The following is a 21,631-nucleotide window of genomic DNA, read 5'->3' on the forward strand; positions in this document are numbered from 1 at the left end:
CAGCTGAGAAGCACAGCCCACCTTCCCTCCCCTCCCCAGCATGATGGCCAGATGGTTCACTCTCTTGCATGCTTCTGCCTTGGCACAGTGTTACGCTGAGTAAAGCTCAAATCACTGATAAGATATGGGATTATTTTACATAATACATTGACAAAGTTGCAACCAACACAAATTACATCAGAATCTCCAGGGATGAGTCCCAGGCTCCTTAGGTGATTTCAATGGGCAGCTATGGCTGAGAACCACTACACCTTAGAACAGTGATGGCGAACCTTCTGAGCTCAGCGTGTCAGCATTTTGAAAAACCCTAAGTTAACTCTGGTGCCATGTCACATATAGAAATTTTTTGATATTTGCAACCATAGTAAAACAAAGATTTATATTTTTGATATTTATTTTATATATTTAAATGCCATTTAACAAAGAAAAATCAACCAAAAAAATGAGTTCGCATGTCACCTCTGACACGCGTGTCATAGGTTCGCCATCATTGCCTTAGAATCACCTGGAGAAACATATTTTCAATTTAATGATTATTTCAAGACATTTTAGAAAAAAAATATTGCTAACCACATCAAACCTATGATTTCAGAATGTCATAAAGTTCCCTTTTTAACAAGTACAGTTTTTCAAAGGAAATAAACAGTAAAGTGGACAAAAATAACAGAGGTGGTTTCAAATGCCTGCGATTTGGAACACTGCCTCGTTGGACTTGATAAGCCTTCACCTGCCTTTCCCAAAGTTCTCTGCTCCCTCTTCCACAGACCCTTTCAGACTGCTAGCAATCATCCTGCTGTACTTACTTGCGGACTGTCTATGCCTCCCCTGCCTGTCAAGGCACTGAGCTCCTAGAAGACAGGAACTGTGCCTGTCCGGTCCCAAAAACCCACCACCAGGAGCCTTCCACGCCAACGTGAGCTGTCACAGGCACTGGGCTAGAGACCACAGAGGACAGGTGACATACTAGTAATCCTGTCCTCCACTGGGGGAAGTGCTAAACTCTGCAGAAGAGGCTGACAGAAGAGAGATGTCAGACAAAACTCTCTGTTCCCTCTCCACTCCCCAGAAGCTTCACTGGTAGACAAGGTGTGCCTACTGGCCCAAAGTCATGACCTCCAGTCACCAAAGGTAGAAGACTGCCCGCTTTCAATAGCCACACTTCCTGAATAATGCACATGCTGCACAAAGATAAAACTCAACAGCACCCTCACTAGGAACACAAACAAGTTCCCTGGGGCTGTAAGTTCAAGTGACTCCTGGTACACTGTGTCTCATTTTAGGGAATGATTTTGTTGTGGCTTTTAATTCCAGAATCAACAATACATACAGAGACTGGGGAGTAGGAAATGGAGAAAACTCTAAGCATTGTTTTACTACAGAGGCCACTCTGTCATAAACTAAATAATGAGCTTCCTTCCTACTTTAAAATCACAATTTATAAAATTCAGTTCACGCAGAACTTCTCAGAAACACTCCTATGAGACTTTTATCGAAATGAAAAAAGTGCATACTCTTGGACCCAGTAGTTCCATTACTAGGAAGTCGTCCTACAGATCTACTCACTTATGTGCCCATGACAGGTAACACCAGGATGCTCACAGCAGCATTGCTTGTCATGGTAAAAGACTGGAAATCATCTAAATGTTTATTATTAAGGGCGCTCGTTAAATAAACTATGTAATATCCATACAGTGGACTACAATGCCAATGAAATGCTAAAACTAAGTTAGCTCTACATGTACCAATGTAGAATATTATCTAAAGTATAATAAAATTGTGTCACACTGCAAATATATGCAAAACACTGCATATGGCATGCTACCAAAAAAAATACATAAATATATTTTCTGGCATATGCATAAATTATGTATGAAATATAAACAAGAACCTGTAAAATGTTGCCTCCCAGTAGAACTAGGGATCAGGAGACAGTAGGAATTGAAAGGATAAATTCCTTTTTGTCCCTTTTGAATATTACCTACTTAAACTTTTTAAAAAGAAACATAGGTATGAATTTAAATGTGTTTTTAATTTTATTTGCTCAACTGATAATCATTTTCGACCTGCTGGCCCACAAGTGCAATAATGAAATTCGCAGTCAGGAATCTGTTAAGGTTTTAGTTGTATCTGCTTGACGTCTCAGTGGCACAGAAACTGCCAAGATTCCACTCGATCTGCCTGGAAATCTATCTGAAGTCTACCTAAAGAACAGGAGGAGCCAGTTCATATTTTCAGTGTTCAAAGTGGCCTTGAAAGCACATCTGATAGCAAGATCAGATGAGCTTTGAAATCTACCTGTGGTGTCTTTACAAACCATGTGAAATGGGGTTGATTTTGGCTTTTCCTTTGAAGCAGCAGCAGGAGTCAAAGCGTAGCTACTGGCGTGGCCCAGAGAAGCCAGCCAGTTAACAAGGTTTGGTCCAGAATTCCCAAGCCCCTCAAACCTTTGTTCTTCTGGCAAAGAAAACACAGGCACGCACACAGACCACTCTAACCCCAGGAATCTCCTCTTTCTAAATATAGTACGCCACTGCCCAGCCTCCAAGCTCACCCTCTGCAGCATTCTGTGCCTTCCAACCAAGGTGAAATGAGCCAGATGTAAACATGCCATGACAGCTTCTGGCACACACTGAGGAGCTGTTTTCCTTACTATTTCCTCTCTTTCTCCATACTGGGTTTCTACAAAAATGTGTAAACCCCAGTGACTCTAATTTGTAAACATTCCTCACCCTAACAAATGTGATTTCCTTCTCGGTCCCTGAAATTTAATGTTGAAATATCCCATTAGATATGGGCAAAGCTCCATCCGATATGGGCAAAGCTCCATCCCATCACCCATTTTATCTGTAAGCACCTGCAGCTCAGAAAAGAGCCAATTAATTGTAATCTATCTCTCTATCTCTCTCTCTCTCTCTCTCTCTCTCTCTCTCTCTCTCTCTCTCACACACACACACACACACACACAGGCACACACACCTACACATTTTTTTCTATCCCCTCATTTAGAATCCATGTCAGTGCCTAACAGAAAGGCCTGATCTGTTAAGAATAGGGAATGTGCAGGAGGCAGCGGATCAATGTTTCTCTCTCATCGATGTTTCTAACTCTCTATTCCTTTCTCCTCCTCTGTAAAAAATTAATAAAATATATTTAACAAAAAAAAGAATGCTTCCAATTTAAGCAAAAAGTTAATTAAGCTTTAGAAATAATCTAACACACTCAAAAGAGCACTAGACAGGTATCAACTAGCCAATGTGATGCAAAGGACCTAAACAATAGATGTCAAAAAGCTTGTAAAAATTGAAGTTTGGCAACAATTCCACTTGAAGGAATCTTCAAGGATTCTGGGAATCTTCTAGCCAAACTAGTGTGGGAATACTGGGACTCACACACAAAGGTGGGTGTACAAGTAATCCCTGCAGCACTTCCTCTATAGTGAAAAACTGTGACAATCCAAACATCCTGCAATAGGAGGCTAGGTACATAAGCTATATTTGCACATGACAGAACTTTCTGCAGTCACTAAAAAGAATGCACCTATGTACATGTACTGACAGGGAAGATTACTAAAACATAGTATTAATTAGAAAAACAAAACAGAATAACTCATATAGTATAATCCCATTTATAAAAAAACAAATATGCACAGAAAAAAAGACAAGAAAAAAGCATACTGAGTTGGTGACAGTGGTTAACTAGGAAGGGGGCTTACTCTGTTCATTTCCATATTCTCTGATGCTTTTATAAAAATGTATTCATAAACCATGTAATTTTTTTGTCTTTGCACGGTAAGATTAGGTCATTCATTCAAACTGTTCATTTTCCCCTCAAACCTAATACTACTCCCAAGTCTTATTTCATAAAATAGCACCATCATTCATATAATTGCTCCAGCCAAAAACATTTAAATCATTCTTGACTTCTCTCTTTTTTCTCATAACCCAAATCTAATCAAACAGCCAATCCTATGGACTCTACTTCCAAAAATATCCAGAATCTGACCACCATCTCTGATGCTGCCACTCTAGCCCCAGGTGCCATTGCCTCTTACCTGACCTATTAGAACAGCCTCCTAACTGGTCTCCTTGCCTCTGTTCCTGCCCCACTATACCTATTCTCCACACAGCGGTCCCAAGATCTCTTAAAAACACAAGTAGGACATGTCACAACCTCCCATGGCCATGGCTGCCCATCACACTTAGAATGAAACCCAGAGTCCTTTCTGGGTCGCAAGACCCCCATAACCTGACTCTTGGACTCCCTGCCTGTTCATTTGCCATCACTCTGCTCCAACCACACTGGTCTCCCTGCCAGTCCTCAAGCACTCCATGCACTGTCCCTCCTTGTGACTTCTGCACCTACTACTGCCATCCTAAAAACCCTTACTGTGTAGTCTAGGGCTTAGAGGACATGGTAGAGCAGAGCAGGGCCCCATGTGTGTTAGTGAAAGCCTTCCTTTGATGGAAAGAAATACATAATTTGAAACATAGTGGATTATAGTTAAAAGTTAAAACTAGGGTCAGTCAGAGATGTAAATCTAGAAAACCACTTTGACTGTTAGCTCTATATGGGCACCCCTCCCTAGGTTAACTTTTAGAAACGCAGTGGCCTTGACAGGGTAACCAAGTCACCTTCATGGGCTGCTTTCCCCAATTGCTCAGTGGTGATAGGTTCCTCCCTGACCCATTCTCACTTTGTCAAGTCATGGGGTTTGTGATCATTAGCTTACACTGGCCGGAATTAGGACAGCCAGCCTGCCACCTCTGCCCAGAGAGATGCTGGCTGGCCTGCCCAGAGCAAACACTTGAATGTCAGCTTCCTAAGAACCACCTTCCTAAGCCCTGGGATCCTGGAACTGACCAGTTAAATGCATCTGAGGTTTGAAGTAAATGGAATTAAAAAGTCCCCAAATGAGGGCTAATGAAGAATACACTGAAGGCTGTTCACTTAACCATCAAAAGTTTTATGAAACAAAGTAAAAGCGGGAGGGGATCCAAGATATAAAATACTGCCCAACAAAAATATCTGAAGACATTTCAGCAAAGAAAATGCACCAATGGCCAATAAGTACATGAAAAGATGCTCAAGATCATTAGTCATCAAGAAAACACAAGTTAAAACCACAATGAGATACTACTTCACAACCACTAGGATTGCCACAATCAAAAAGACAGTCTAACAAGTGTTGGAGATGACCTGGAGAAATTACAACCCTAGTACATTGCTGGTGGGGATTTAAAATGATGCTTCTGCTATGGATAACAGTTTGGCAGGTGTTTGTTTGTTTTTTTTTAAATTAAACATACATTAACTATAGAACCTAGCAATTATACTCCTAGTAAGAAGTGAAATAAGAAATGAAAACATATGTCTACAAAAGACATATATACAAATTTTCAATGTAACATTCATAAGAGCCAAAAACTAGAAAGAACCCAAATGTTCATTAGCTGGTGAATGGGTAAACAAAACAGGATTTACAAAATAGAATACTCTTCAGTAATAAAAAGAAAGAAACCACTGATGCATGCTACATCATGGATGAATCTAAAAACATTATGCTCTGCTAAATGAAGATGCAATAGAACACATACAATTCAATTTAGCTTAAATTTTCAGAAAAGACAAACCTATAGGGATATTTTGGCTGTCTAACTCTTTGAAGTATTCCCTCTCAGGATCCCCTGAGGTTAGACTTAATCCACTGTCCTATTCATTCATTTATTTATTCAGACATTATTTATTGAGCACCAACCAAGTGCTAGGGGCTCTGACAGGCCAGTGGGAGACAAGAAACTCAGAGAAAGACTCTCATAGGGTTTACATCAAGCTAGGAGAGCCAGACAAAAATAAGCCAACATATAAGTCAGCAAAATAACCTGAGCTATTGATATATACATGAAGAAAATACCAATGGAAGGTATGGTTGACATTGACCAGCTGGGTGGCAGGGATTCAGCCCGCCTGAGGACACCTCTGATGGAGGCTGAAATGACTAGAAGCAGCCAACTGTGCAAAAGAAGGTTTAGAGCTAAATCTTCCCAGTGGAGGGAAGAGCAAGTGCAAATGTCTTTGGGTAAGAAAGAGTTTGCCCTGCCCAAGGAATAAAAAAGTGACAGTACTGCCAGAACGTGCTGTGGGGGAGCTTGTGAATATGATGAGCTATCAGTCCTGTGGTTCTGTTACATTATACAGCACAAGGAATTCATCAATTGACTTTCAGTTCATCAAAAAGGCGATTATCCAGGTGGGCCTAATCTAATCACAGGAACCCTTTAAAATCTGGGAGTTTTCCCTGGCCCGTGGCAAAAGAGGAAATCAGAGTTTCAGTGGGCATTCTGAGGACTAAGAGGGCTCTTGCTGGCTTTGAAGATGGAGGAGCCACAAGAGAAGGAGTGTGGCTATCTCCTAAGAACAGAGAGTGGCCCCTGCTGACAGTCAGCAAGAGAATGGGGACCTCAGACAGCCACCGGGAAATGAATCCTGTGGACAACTGAAGTGAGGTGGATGGAAGATTCTCTCCCAGAACCTCCAGGTGAGAGCCTTTTTGTGGGTGGTGCAAATGTCCTAAAATTGGATTGGGGTGTTGGTTGCAGAACTCTAAATTGTACAATTAAAACTGGTGAAATAATTCAATAAAGCATTGAAAAAAAACTCCCTAAAAATATGAAGACCTAAAACAAATGACTACTTTGAAAAGAATAACCATAAACTTAATGTTCTTGAGATACATACCCATGATAAATCAATAGGTTAATTCAGAGTGTTAGTGATCATTCTGAAGGGGTATAAAAGAGGAGAGGGGGAAAAATACCTTTTTAAAAAATTAAAAGAGAAAGAATAGTCTTTCTTTTTTTTTCTTTTCTTAATTTTCACCCGAGGATATGTTTTTCATTGATTCTAGAGAAAGGGAGAGGGAGGGAAAGAGGATGAGAGGCAGAGAGGGAGAGGGAGAGAAACATCAATGTGAGAGAGAAACATCGATCAATTGCCTCCCGTACCCACACCCACTGGGGATGGAACCTGCAACCTGGGTACTGCCCTGACCAAAAATCAAACTCACGACCCTTTGGTGCATGGGACAACACTCTAACCAACTGAGACACACCAGCCAGGAAAGAATAGTCTTTCTTAATGATAGTTGTTGGTAATTAAAACTCAACAAATAAGATATTCAACCATAAAAAGGAATGAAATTCTGATACATGCTAAAACATGTATGTACCTTGAAAACATTTGGCTAAGTGAAACACCAGGTAAACCAGACACAAAAGGACAAATACTGGATTATTCCACTAATATGAGGTACTTCGAGTACTCAAATTCATGGAGAGAGAAAGTAGGATAGAGATTTACCAGGTACTAGGGGAGGAAATAATGGGGCGTTATTGTTTAGTGGGTATAGAGTTTCAGTTTGGAATGATGAAAAAGTTCTGGAAAAAGATAGGATTGTTCGTTACACCCTGAATCTAAAATACAGAGAACACCAAATGTGGCTGAGGATGTGCAGCAACAGGAACTCTCACTCATTGTTGGTGAGAATGTAAAATGGTGCAGCCACTTTGGAAGATAGTTTGGCAGTTTCTTACAAAACTAGATATACTCTTACCATACCGTATGATCCAGCAATTGCGCTCCTTGGCATTTACCCAAATGAGTTGAAAACTCATGTCTGCACATGAAACTGCTTTATTCATAATTGCCAAAACTTGGAATCAACCAAGATGTCCTTCTATAGATGAATGGATACATTCCTGTGGTACATACAGACAATGGCAAATTGGTCAGTGATAAAAAGAAATGAGCTATCACGTCACAAAACAAATGGAGGAACCTTAAGTGCATATCGCTAAGTGAAAGAAGCCAATGTGAAAAGGCTACATACTGTATGATTCCAACTATATGACATTCTGGAAAAGGCAAAACTGGGGAAACAAAAAGTTTAGTAGTTGTCAAGGATGGGGCGTAGGAGTGAAGCACTAGGGATTTTAGGGCGATGAAACTATTCTGTATGATACTATAACGGCCAATACCTGTTATTATACATTTGTCCCAACCCACAGAATGCACAACACAAAGAGTGAACCCTAATGTAACCTATGGACTTTAGTTAATAACATTATATCACCACAGTAACAAATGTACCTCACTACTTGAAGATGTTAATAATAGGAAGGAATAGGTGTGAGAGACTATATGGGAACTCTCTATACTTTCCACTCAATTGTTCTAGAAACCTGAAACTGCTCTAAAAATAAAGTCTGTTCATTAGTTTTAAAAGCAGGGAGGAGGAGAGCTTAAGTCTCAGTCAGTGGGTTGAGAACTACAGATTAGATGCAATTTATTCAATCCAATCGAGAGCAGAATGAATTAAAGTGGAAGGACTTTTTTTTAAAGCCAGTGTTATATAAAAACTGCAAAACCTTATTTGGATTTAATTTGCTACTGTTTATATTTGTATGAATAACACTCCAAATGTCAGTATTGCAAAATATCATCATTTACAAATAATCAGGAAATCTTTTTTTCCCCCTTTTATTTGCAAGGTGATAAAGCAAAGCAAAGGAACTGGGGAAAATGTTTTGCTAACTCAATACCCATTTGTTCCTTTAGGATTTTGTGAGTAATATAATTACTCCTAAACAAAGCTGGCTGGCATTGAACATCCTTTGAGAGTTTATGCCATTCAAGAAGGGTTTATCTCACTATTGCAAAAAGCCTGTATCAAATCCTTAAAAAGCACAAAAAAAATGATATGCTTTAAAGCACACAACTCTTCGTGTCAATTTTTTACTCATTTTAATGAACAAAGAGGATGAACCATTGCTCTTACCAAATCAGGAATAGGATTTTTGGTTTCCCTGTTCAATGCTTTTTTTACCCAATTAAAATATAATGACTTCCAGTCATAAAATAAATTAGTCATTGGGATAGAATATATAGCATAGTTAATAATACTGTAGTGAATATTTGAAAGTTTCTAAGAGAGTAAATCTTAAAAGTCTCATCAAAAGAAAAAAATTGTAGCTGTGGAAATAAACTTATCATGGTGATCACCTCACAATATATACAAATATCAAACCATTATGTTGTATACCTGAAACTAATATGATATGTTAATTATATCACAATAAAAATTTGAATTAAAAAAGAAATTGCTATAAAAGAGAAACTCTATTGTTTTACAAAGCCAAGAGATAGTCAGAAACCCTCCTACAATGGTTCTTTAACCCAATGATGGAGAAACACAATACAAAGTAAGTATCAATTATTCTTTGATACCTAGGGCTCAGAGTCTGAAAAACAACTGGGGTGAGACAATATTCTCACTTAATCTAGCACCTGCTGCATGTTTCTCCTTTCTAAGGTCTAGATCTATAAAGAATTTGCATCTTCACTGCCAGCGTGTTTACTGAAGCATCGAAGAGTCATGTTCAAGAGAAGGCCCTGTAGTCCATTGCCAGGTTCAAAACTTGGTTGTACACCTTCCTAGTTGTGTGACCTTAAACAAGTTACCCCAACTATAAAATGCAGAAAAATAAGAGTATTCATCTCACAGGATGGTGGTGATAGACTTAATGAGACAATGTGTGCACTTAGCATAGAGCTGGGCACTTGGTAAGTGCTCAATAAACAAGGGCTGCTGGCATTCTTATTAGACTACTTTCTGTTAAATTCACTGTGGTTGCCTTTGGGGGTATGATGCAGGTCAAACATCTCAGAATTATTACCTGTCAAAAACGCAATGGAAAAGGTGTGTCATCTCCAAAACAGCTTCTGAAAACTATGGGCTCAACTAGAGAAATATAAACACATTCATTTCATTTTGTTAAAAAAAAAAAAAAGTGTTACCCAGAAGAATACCTACCCAAGAGTAAGGCTTGATTCAGTATCACACAGCCTGCCCCACCTGACTAAAAGCTCACTGAGAGAAGGGACTAGATGCTTAGTCTTGTTTTGGTAATCTCTTTTGTATCCATCAAAGTACCATGAACTAGAATAAAGCCAGTTCCCTCTCCTGGGTTGGAAACACAAAGGCACACCTGGGTTTCCCTGGGCCCTGGTTCAGTCTTTGGGACCTTGTCTCTACTTAAATCCCCCTGAGGAAGAGAGAGCAACTTACAGAATTCCAATCAAGAACTCTGTGCCTAAAGCTGGTCACCCGCCACCATCTTGGAAAAAACTATTTAAATTGCACTTCTGGTGTCCAGAATAGGCCAATCTATATAGATAGAAATTACATGAGTGGTTGACTAGAGATTGGGGAAGTGGAGTTGGGGGAAAATGGATGACTGCTAATGGGAATGGGGTTTCTTTTTTAAAATATATTTTTTATTGATTTCAGAGAGGAGGGGAGAGGGAGCAAGAGAGAGAAAATCAATGATGAGAGAGAATCATTGATTGGCTGCATACTGCACACCTCCTACTTGGGACTGAGCCTGCAACCTGGGCATGTGCAACCTGGGCATCAAACAGTGACCTTCTGGTTCATAGGTCAATGATCAACCACTGAGCCACCAACCTGGCAAGAATGGGGTTTCTTTTGAGGGTGATGAAAATGTTCAATTGATTGTGGTGATGGTTGTGCAACACTGTGAATGTACTAAAAACCATTCAATTGGATGCTTTAAATGGGTGAACTGTACAGTACGGTGAATTATATCTCAATAAAGTTGATATTTTAAAATGTGCATTTCTGACTCACCTTAGACTATGAGAATAAGGATACCTCACTCTGTCTCAGAGAACAGAAGTCAAATTTAAAGGGGCATATCCCCAGCAATAGGTTCATAAACCAGCTGCCAAGATAGAAACACAGTTCCTGAAGACCCTCACCACCTCTCAAAGGCAATAACGTGATTCACTTTCATTTCTATGAAACTACATTTGTTTTGCCATTGACTCCATGAGTTGGCCAGACATGAAGTCCAATACATTCCACAAGCTTTCCCTACAAGGCAGAGAGAGGCAGCCAGTACAACCACCGAGGCAGGGAGTTACTCCTGCAAGAAGATTGAAAATTCAAGCTGCCGGAATGTTATTAGGAACAGCAAAGATATTAGGAGACTTACTTTTTTTTCTTTTTCTTTTTAACTGTGGTTTTTTTGTTTTGTTTTGTTTTTTTTTGGCATAGCCACAACTTTACACAAACATTACCAGGATTCTTCCCACCAATAGTTAATACATACACCACTGTGTAAGCTACCAACAACTGGCATGAAGGAAGCAGGGGCCTAACTCTTTATACCCAAACCAAATTTACCAACCTTCTACTCATAAGTGACTTTTACTCCAAGTTTTGAAACCCCTGAATGCTGGAAGATGATAACTATCACTAATTGAGCAGTGCTATGCACCAGCTCAAGCAAATGTATTTTCTTTACACACAATGTTTCATTTGGATCTCACAACCACTCCAGGGGGTGAATGTGGCTATTCTCCTATTACATAGGAGGAGCTCCGGCTTAGTGACTTGCCCAGAGTCGCCCAGTATGTGATGGGGTCAAGATTCAAACCCAGGAAATCCTAAATTTCTTAATTCCGTAAGTCCCAAATTCATCTTGACCCTCTACTGCCTCTATAGGAGAGAAAGAGAGAGAGAGAGAGAGAGAGAGAGAGAGAGAGAGAGAGAGAGAGAAAAGAATCCTCTTCATTGAGACACTGATTAATCAGGTCAAGGAAAGGGTCCTGGGCAGATAAGTGCCCACAGAAAAGGCCTGAACAAATCAGCATAGAAAAAGTGACAGGGAGGCTCAAAGGCACTACTGCACATCAAATGAGAACTATCTCCAAAGCCAGGATTTTAAAAATGTAGGTCCCAAATCATCTTATTGCTTATCTTCTATGTGTCTTGACCAGAAGTTTGGACTCCAGGGAAAGACTGTAAGTTCATTTTATGAAGTCCATGGTGTTTACCAGATTTTCAAGGGGACTCTAGAGAAAACTGACCTAGTGGACAGTTTTGCTTCAGGATTAAGTGCACAGGCTTTGGAATCAGACCACTTGGTTTAAATATACTTATTTGCTGTGTTGCCTTGGGCAGGTTACTGATCTCTCTGATCTTCAGTTTCCTCACGCATAAAGTGGAAGCAGCAATAAGAATGATCTCGCTGAACCTTGGCAATCCCTAAAGGCCAGTTTTATTGCCCCATATAAACACACAAATAAAACTTAAATCTAAAGATCTATAAATACTAATTATAAAATAAAGCCATAAAATTTTAGAGCTGGAAGAAACTATAAATCATCCAAACCACTGTTACTTATAAATTATGTACTTATTTTTTAAAATACTACCTTTACATTTACAGTAGGGATAAGTATCACCCAAAGGAAAACAATACACAAATACTAATACAGTAGTAGTATATATAATGTAGCAAGCGCCAAATGATAACGGAATGCCTGAAGTCTGGGATTTCATCCTCTTACAGTGGTTCTCAACCTTCCTAATGCCGCGACCCTTTAATACAGTCCCTCATGTTGTGGTGACCCCCAACCATAAAATTATTTTCGTTGCTACTTCATAACTGTAATTTTGATACTGTTATGAATCGTAATGTAAATATCTGATATGCAGGACGTATTTTCATTGTTCGCGACCCACAGGTTGAGAACCCCTGTAAGAGGTCACATGACCTGTCCAAGTAGTAGTAGTAGAGCTACATATTCAGAGATTAGAACACTTAGTTCCATGTAAGACTTTCCCCCAAATTACAGGTCTGGTCAATTCCATTACACAACTTCAATAACTCTTAAACCCTATCACTGCATTAATTCCTCCTACCCGAAGAATTCTTACACACACACACACCCCAATTATAGCAGTCAAATAAACTACCAGCCACACGCTTGCACCCTCTTCAAATTCAAGGCCAGATACAAAATCAAAGCCCTAATTCCAGAAGGCTTGGTCCATAAGGTCCATTCTGCGTAAGTGGGATGGGGCAGGATTAAGAGCTCTGCATCAGCAAGAACTCCATCTCCAGCTCAGACCAAGTGGGGGTTCCAAACTAAGCCCAGCTGCTAGTGTGGCTCTGGACTAGTGAATCCCCCAAGCCTGTTTTCTCATTTGTAAAAAGAGTGACAGCACATGAGATAATTCTACTGAGTCCCTGTAGCCCCAGGGGCTGAGTATTCACTGCTCCATCCTCCATGCCCAGGGCAGTACCCAGCACACAGCAGGCACAGCATTGAAATGTTCACTGGATAAAGCAGAGGCCTGATTAAAGGCCTGAGATTCAATCAAAATTGGTGGGGCCCAATCTATAAATAGGCGCCTAACTTACTCCAAACCAGGGGTCAAGTATTCCCTGAACCCAGGATGGCCCTGATCATTGACAAAGGAAGAATCTGTTTACGTGCTTCAGGTCACAGTCTCCAGCCTCTGAGGAGCCTCATCACGTCACAGTTCTACGTTTATTTCACCCCAAAAGATTGGCACCTGCTGCCCTGGGGTTCCATTGTCTCCCTCGTCATTTTTAGAAAAAAAAAAAGGCTCACAAAATGACATCTCAGGCACCTGCCTTCCGTAAGTCTCCTTCAGTGAGGCTGGGGAAATTCTCACAGTTAGGTCCTTCATCTGCCAACGCAACCTTTCTCAGCTGAAAGGTATTGCCTACGAAGAAATCCATCACAGAGACAGGAAAAGTGAAGTCAAAGTCAATTCCCCTCTCGGCCTTCACATTATTCCTGATTCTCAAAACTAAAAGATGGGCCGGACTATTTTTAAAGGGATGGCCTGAAAAAGCACCCAAAGGACCTCACAATCTGAGATGCTCATCCCCAGGCCACTCTTGTTTGGCCGGAAGGAGCAACTCTCTGGATCTGCAAAAAAAAAGCCCAGGGGAAAATCATACACAGAATACAGATTTCATTTCTTCCCCCACCGCAAGGAAACAAGCAAAAGTGGTTTTACAAAAGGTTCCAGAATCTTGAGGAATAAGTTTAAACTTCTCTTTTCTGATCGAGAACCGAGGGCATTCCTTCTCAGACCGTTGACGTTTCAAGGATAGCGGGAGAGGTAAGAAGGAGAGCAAGGGAGCGGAAGGGGGCAGCGTCAGGATGTGTTCCTTCTATTTTTAAACACTCGCCCACGGTTCAGAGTAAAGTAACACTCGGGTTCTGGAGCCCCACCCCTATCACCTCCTGTTAAGCACGAGAATCAGGACCTGCCTTCGTACTCGGTTCTGATTCTCGATGCGGGGTTTACTGGCCGCCAACCCTCCAAAGAATCCCGGGCTAAGCAACCATTGCACCCAGCCCTTCTCGCGTGCCTTTCGGACAACCCGGCGGCCCCGAGCAGCCTGAAGCTGCGTGCCGGGAGCGAAGCAGTCCCAAGCCGCCTGTTCCCGAGGGGAGGCAGCGCCCCCTGGGCAGGGGATGCTCCATTCCCACGCTGGGCACCCAGGGGTGAGCAACTCTTCCCCGAGGAAACCGGAGCCGCGGGCGCGAGCGTTTCCCACAGGCTGCGGCGCCCCGGGCACCGCCGTCCCACTTCCGGGGACACCTGTGTGCCGCGCACACCCACCGCGGAGCCGGGGCACCCCCAGCGCTCCGCCATCCCCCAACCCTTCCAGAACGCACGGGGCTGGGCGCCCCTCTCTTTCCTCGCCGGAGAGTCGCGGGCTCGCCCATTTTACGTCTCCTTCCCGCCTCACTCACGAGCATCTACGCCGGTCCCTCAGCGCCCCAGGGAGAGAAACCCAGCCGGGCGCCCGGGCGCCCAGACACCCAGGGCTGAGCGAGCCCGACGGCCCCTCCCGCCCCGGGCTGCGTCCCGCTGGGCTCGGGGACACTCACTCTTGAGCGCACTGATGAGGGACTTCCCGTCCTTGATGAGCTCCTTGATGAATTTGTTGGTCTTGTCCAGCTCCGCTTCGTGCGACTTGAGCGTCTCTCGGAAGTGCGGGCTGTCTAGGCAGCAGTCGCTGAATTCCAGCGCCGGGAGCCCCATGGTGCCAGAGGCGCCCAGCCGGGGGGCGCGCCTCCCCGGGAGCCCTCGCGGCCCGCAGCCCCGAGCACGCGCGCGGTGAGACCCCGACTGGCACCCCCGACGGCCGCCGGCTCCACAGGTGTGGCCGCGGCTCGCCTTCCGCGCGACGTCCGCCCGCGAGCACGACTCCCGAACCCAGCCCGGACCCGGCTGCTACGGCGCGTTACGGAGCGGCAGGCGAGCAGGAAGCGCAGCAACGGACCAGCAGCGGCGCCGGGAAGCAAGCGAGCTGGCGAGCGAGTGCGGGCGCCGCCTCCCCGCCTCCTCGGCTGGGTAGCTCTCCAGCAGCCTCGAGCGCCCTCTCACAGCAGCCTCAGCCGCCCCGGCTGCGTCGGGCCGCTCGAACCTGCTAGCGGTGACCTAATCCCAGCCGGACCAATCAGCACGCCCGCCTCAGCCCGACCCCCCCGGCCTCCCGCGGACGCCCGGCCCTTCCGCGGCTTTGACCCAATCATCGGGGCCTGGAGGCGGGGCCTGAGGCAGAGGGCGGGCCGCTTTACCGCCGAGGGCTGCAGCGCAAGCTCCGCCCCCTCCCGCCCGCGCTGTGCTGCAGACCCGAACCTACGTGGTAATCGCTTCGGTGCGCGGGGCCCGCCACCCAGAATCTTGCCCGCACGCTGCGGTCGGGGTCCTAGTCTGAGATGGTGCATCTGCAGGTCTGGGAAGCGGAGGAGCCTAGAGGTGCTTAGTACCAATAACCTGGGAATGAGGGCTGCAGTTCCCCTCTGCCCGCCCTGCGTGGCTAGGCATTCAAGTTTGCATTCAAAATGCAGCCTCGGCCCCGGGAGAACCCCGAGTGCACGGAGCGACCACGTCGACCCTAGACACATGCTCCTTCTTCCCGGCAGGCTGAAAACATTTGCATCTTAAAATTACCAGCTCTTCTTGCCTGCAGTCTTCCCGCCCCCTACAGTTGGTCCCCATCACAGCGACTCCTGCTTAAAACCCGCCCACGGCTGCCCCCAGCTGAAGGATCTAATATCCTTAGGAGAATTTCAGCCGCCTGTTGTTTTCCTGCTCGGCATCTAACACAATTTTACATAATTACGCCCACAGCCTGTAGTCCTTCGGTACACGGTGAGCTTCTCGAGGCAAGGGCCGTCCAGATTTCTGGTGCGCTGTGGCATCTCCAACACCTTGACCCGTGGCTGGCATTTAATAACAGATATTGAGCCCTTACCATGTGCTATGTATGCTACGGTGATTGATAAATATTTGTGGAATAAATGAATGGATCCTCTCAGGTGTCCCTCTCCAACCTCCCACACCCAATGCCTCGCCCTGTCGTCCCTATGTTCCACAATAGAAATCCATTCTGGTAGCTCATTCACTGCACTTGTCAGGCTGGATCCCAGCGTCTAGTGCTGAATTGTGACCTCCTATAGCAGTGGTTCTCAACCTTCCTAATGCCGCGACCCTTTAATACAGTTCCTCATGTTGTGGTGACCCCCAATTTCATTGTTACAAATTGAACATAATTAAAGCATAGTGACTAATCACAAAAACAATATACAATTATATATGTGTTTTCCGATGGTCTTAGGCGACCCCTGTGAAAGAGTCATTCGACCCCCAAAGGGGTCACGACCCACAGGTTGAAAACCACTGTCCTAGAGAATAGGTGCTGTCCTTGAATAAATTATTTGTATGTCCAGGATCTAGTTGCCCTCTTTCAGTTAAGTTGTTTGTTTGTTGGTTTTGTGTTTGCTTTTTAAATAAGTCTGTTGCGTTCAGGCACTAGGCTAGATGCTAGGGATACAATGATGAATAACAAGGAACTAGACTGCTGCTCGTCAGTAGAAGAGAAAGAAGCAACAAGCAATAGCAAAGTGCATGATAAGTTAGGATAGGAGGCCAGGGTCCTTGGGAACATGAAGGAGTTGCTAACTCAGGAGGCGAGAGAAGGCATCTATGTTGAGAAAGTAATTGATTGAATGCATAAATTAATGAATGTGATCTATTTGCTGGTCATATCTACACATTTAGACTTAATAGCAAGCATGGGTTTTAACCTCAGCTTAGCCACGGGCTAGCTGTGTGACCTTGGACAGTTAACCTCTCTAAGCTTCAGGCTTTTTTAAGTGGAAAATAGGGATGATAATAATACCTACCTCACAGGGCGGTTGTGAAGATTAAATAATAGGATGCATATAAATGCTTATTTAAACCAGTGTCTGCACTGTAATAACTGTTCCCTCCAAAAAATAAAATGTTAGCTAAATTAAATGGTAATTAACCATGTTGTTGGAAGATGAACTTTGATAAATTCCCTTTTTATAACCTGTTGCTTCCTCTAGCAGATGTTAGATAAAATTGTTGAAAGACTGATTATTTAAATTAATATTGTAAATTGTAGAGGTAGGTACTCACATGAAGATAGAATGGAGGTAGGTTTCCTCCATCGTTCTGGTAAGCGAGGAGGAAACCAAGAGCCTGGGGGTTTCTAGGAACTGGAACACCGGTTCCATTCAGGACTCTAAAAAGAAAGAGATTTGCTGGTTACTTTGGAGACATCAGGACCTAACTCCTCAGAGAAGCTTCCCTGCCCTTCCAATGTAAGTAGTCCCCACTCTTAGTCTCCATTGTTGTTCTATATATCTTAGACCCCTGATTGTTTTCATCCGTGTGGGCATAACAATATTAATTTAGTTTGTTGGCCCTGAACACACATTGTCTCCCTCTCCCCCACCCCTCTCCACTGGAGTGCAAGCTCCCTGGTGGCAAGGATAGTGCTGGTACTATGTGGTCCATGGCTGTATCCCCAGTGCCTAGAATGGTGCCTAAACATTGTAAATTCCCAGTAACTATCTTTTGGGTGGATGGATGGATGGATGGATGGATGGATGAATTAATGGATGGGCAGCCCTGGCAGATGGCCAATGCTTCAGGCTTTCCTTAGAAGTATATAAAGGAAAGTGAAGTGATCTTGCAGAAGAAGAAAAGAGAACTAATAAAATTTGTAACCACAGACCCAGAACTGAAATTTTAGACCACATGGACTCAGAATTTTTAAGGGAGGAACAAAGCGAATATATGGTAGCTGGGTGACCTCAGGCCAAAAATATTTTACACACACACACAGCATAAATACACACATGGAAATACACTATCCATGGAGACCTGGGGTAAATTAGGATTTGGTAGGTTGTTTCTTACTTGAGGCACAATAATCTTTCTTCAGTTGGCCTCTGGGTCACCATCCACACACCACCTCTTGGTCTCCTTTCTCACTGTCCCCTCCTGCTCAGTTTCCTTTGCTGATTCCTCCTCACTTGCCCAATCTCAACACTGGACCATCCCAGATCAGTTCTCAGTTTCCTTTGCTAATTCCTCCTCACTTTCTCAATCTCTGAACACTAGACTATCCCACCTCTGTTCACACATCATAGATTACTTCAACCTGCCTCATGACTGCAAATGCCATCTGCACACCAACAACCTACAAATATCTATCCTAGCTTTGACCTCTATTCTGAACTCCAGATAGGTATACCCATTTGACTGATGAATACTACCTCTATATACAAATATACATCTCACCTTTAAAAAGGGACCAGACACATCACCCAATCAGAGGCATAAGAAAGAATTATTAGATTTGCTCGAGCAACTAGGCCAAAGGTACTCTTTGTTGAACTTGAAGCTGGATGGATATATATACCAGGAGCCACTATATAATGGGGAGAGCCTATCTGAGAATGAAGCTAATGCAGAGGAAACAAGAACTGAGAGATGAAGAAACAAGGAGAGAGACCAAGTATTGAAGACATTATTTGAGAATCAGACCTGGCCATACCTAAAAATAGCATATTACTATACTTCTCAATTATTTGAGCCGATAAATTCCTCTTTTAAGCTTTGGCCACATTTTGTTAGCTTTTCCACCTCTTACAACCAAAGTGTACAGATAAGAGACATAATTCCATCTCTATTATTTCTGCTTCATCCACCAACAGAGAATCAATTGTCTAAAGTGTGAACCCCGAGAAAGAAGACACTACTAAGAAGGGTTCCTGGTGACTAACTGGGTTCAAATTAAAAACAAAACAAAACAAACAAAAAAAAAAAAAAACCAGAGCCTACGCCCTGGCTGGGTGGCTCAGCTAGACTCGAGCATTGTCCCAGACACCAAAAGGTTGCAGGTTCAATCTCTCTCTCTCTCTCTCTCTCTTTCTCTCTCTCTCTCTCTCCTCCCTCTCTCTCCCTCTTCCTTCTTCTCTATTTAAAATTTATATATATATAGATATATAGATATAGATATAGATGATATAGATGATATAGATATAGATATAGATATATATCAGGTGAGAATTAGAAAATCAGAGCCTAGCAGCCATTTCTACACAGGGACCTCTCACACAAACTGCACTTCTGGGGGAGGCCTGCACTGAACTGCCTGCCTCTGCACTATTTCTGCCATCGAGCCAGCCCTTAAACAGGAGTTCCTGGAATTCTATTTCAACCAAAAGGACTGAGGCTTTCCCCATCCAAATAGATCTGTGCAGCTCCAAACAACCATAGCGGTGCTATTCTGACCAGTCAAGACAGTGCCTTTTGGACAAATCAAACTGCCAGGATTTGGAGCCCTTATTTGCATGAGGACCGGCCAACCAGGGATCAGGGGTGGGGACTTCTGTGTCTATAAACCAGCTCCCCTCTAGCTCTGAGAACACTTTCCCTTCCACTGAAGATGGAAGACTGTGTCTCCCTGTCTGAGCTGAAACACCATCTGACCAGAACAGAGCGGAGCAGACCAGAGTAGACCAGCACGGAACAGAGCAGACCAAGGAAGAGCAGAGCTCTCTAGCCAGAGAGGGGCCAGATCCCAGGGCTGCCTGCCAGCCATGCTGTTTTCACAGCCACTCTGTATCACAATTCAGCTGCTCCACGGCCAGCTGTATCGCAATTGAACTGTTTCACACCGAATAAAGTTTCCTTCTTCACCACACCCCAAATTGGGGATTCTTTTTAGCTCTGAACTGGCGCCCAGGAACACCAGTGAACAAAAGTCATAGTCACTTCCTAGCCCAGCTAGCCCATGAATACAATCCACACTGTGCCCAGCATTTTCAGGTCAGCCTCTGCTCACCTTTCATATCAGCCTCAGTCTCTGTTTCTACTTGGTGCTCTCTCTGTCCCAGAGCTCTAGTCCTCACCTGAACTCAGTGAACTCACAGACTTCTAACTTCCAAGGTCCCCGAGGCTGTGTCCCTCACTGCTTCCCAGGGACACTTCCTGTTTATTATATTCACCTACAGCGGGCTATTTCTTCCCTGCCGATGTGTTTGTTTTAATAACTAGAAGCAGGACTGGATGGAAGCCACTTCTGTCCCTGGGCTTGGAAAGCCCAATGCCAAATGGTTAGACTCTGGCCACCACCCAGCACCACCGGTACACTCTGTTCAAGCTTAAGCCTCCTTGTTCCAACTGTTGTACCTGCTGCTGCTTTTGCCTCCCTCCCTCCTGATGACAAGTTCAGCCTGATGTTATTTCCAACTCTGTCATCTCTGTCGTTGCCATGCTATCCAGGACCTTTGCCATTTTCCCTCAGAGACATTGGGAATTTCTGTGAAATCATATCTTAATGGTCCAGAGAAATCTAGCTTCCAAACACAATGTCACTACTATCACAAAGAAGCTCTCCCTCTTCAAATAAGGTTGTTTCCCCTGTTCCTGCCTGCAAACAGGCAAAGTAAGATGTTAGGGCTACTGCAAGTAAATGATGAAGTTTAAAGTAGGGAAAGAACAGGTCCAGATATATAATCTGCAGAATTCAGTGCAAACTGAAAATGGAGACCCCTCATTCAAAAATTATTAAAATTTTCAAGATGTCAACAGCAGAGCAGTGAACCAAGCATGGAGTCCTCCCAAGTACAGGACCCTATGTGATTGCACAGGTGGCAAACCCATGAAACTGGCCCTGGGAAAGAACAGGTGTCCACAAGAGAACAGCAGGGGCCCTACTTTAGATTAGGGGGATAGGAAGGCTTCTCTGAAGAGGTGATGCGTAGGCAAGGACCTAACGGATGGATAGAAGTGGAGGAACGTGGCTCCTCAGCAGAAGAATAGCAGTCTTCCTTCTCTATGTTCCAAGTTGGTTAAGAAACTTAGAGTGGCCTGTCACCAGTTGTGATGAGGCAAAAAGATAAAGGTAACAGATCCCTTTCCTGTCTGTGCCAGCTCAGGCCTGTTTCCCAACCCTTTTCTTTGTTCCAGATCTTCACGCATGGGTAATCTATCCACATAATCTGATCCCTCCCCTTCAGCACCTTGGGTGGTCAGGACAGCCCTACAGGGGCCCCAACCCTGTTTCTTGCAGCACTCAACTCCAAGGGTTTCCTAGGTCAACAGCCTAACCCTCCTGATCCACTTGGCCCAGGCTGGTTATAACCAGGAAGGAGTTCTCCCTGTCCTTAACCCCCAAACCATGAAGACAGCTAACACTAATGAGACCTCAAAACATTTTTATCACCAAACCCATATCTTTTCCCTAAATTCACTTTATCCCATTGTTAGTTTTACAATGTTCTTTTCCTATATTGGATCCTATGAAAACTTGGTGTTGTGGGCCTCCAAGTAGGTTGTAAATAGAATCAGACGAGAAGCTTATTAAAAATACAGATGCACCAGCCCCAT

The 21,631-nt window shown here is 43.7% G+C and overlaps 1 protein-coding gene across 1 annotated transcript in view; it reads right to left on the bottom strand.

Moving 5' to 3' along the window:
* The window catches only part of ARHGAP26 (Rho GTPase activating protein 26), a 406,595-nt gene extending 391,639 nt beyond the window's left edge, over window positions 1–14,956 (bottom strand). Inside the window, 1 exon segment of the mRNA XM_006086413.2 lies at window positions 14,803–14,956. Coding sequence (XP_006086475.1) covers window positions 14,803–14,956 — 154 coding nt within the window.
* Window positions 14,957–21,631: the final 6,675 nt, after the last annotated feature.

This window comes from Myotis lucifugus, unplaced genomic scaffold (assembly GCF_000147115.1).
Source record: "Myotis lucifugus unplaced genomic scaffold, Myoluc2.0 scaffold_28, whole genome shotgun sequence".
Taxonomy (NCBI): domain Eukaryota; kingdom Metazoa; phylum Chordata; class Mammalia; order Chiroptera; family Vespertilionidae; genus Myotis; species Myotis lucifugus.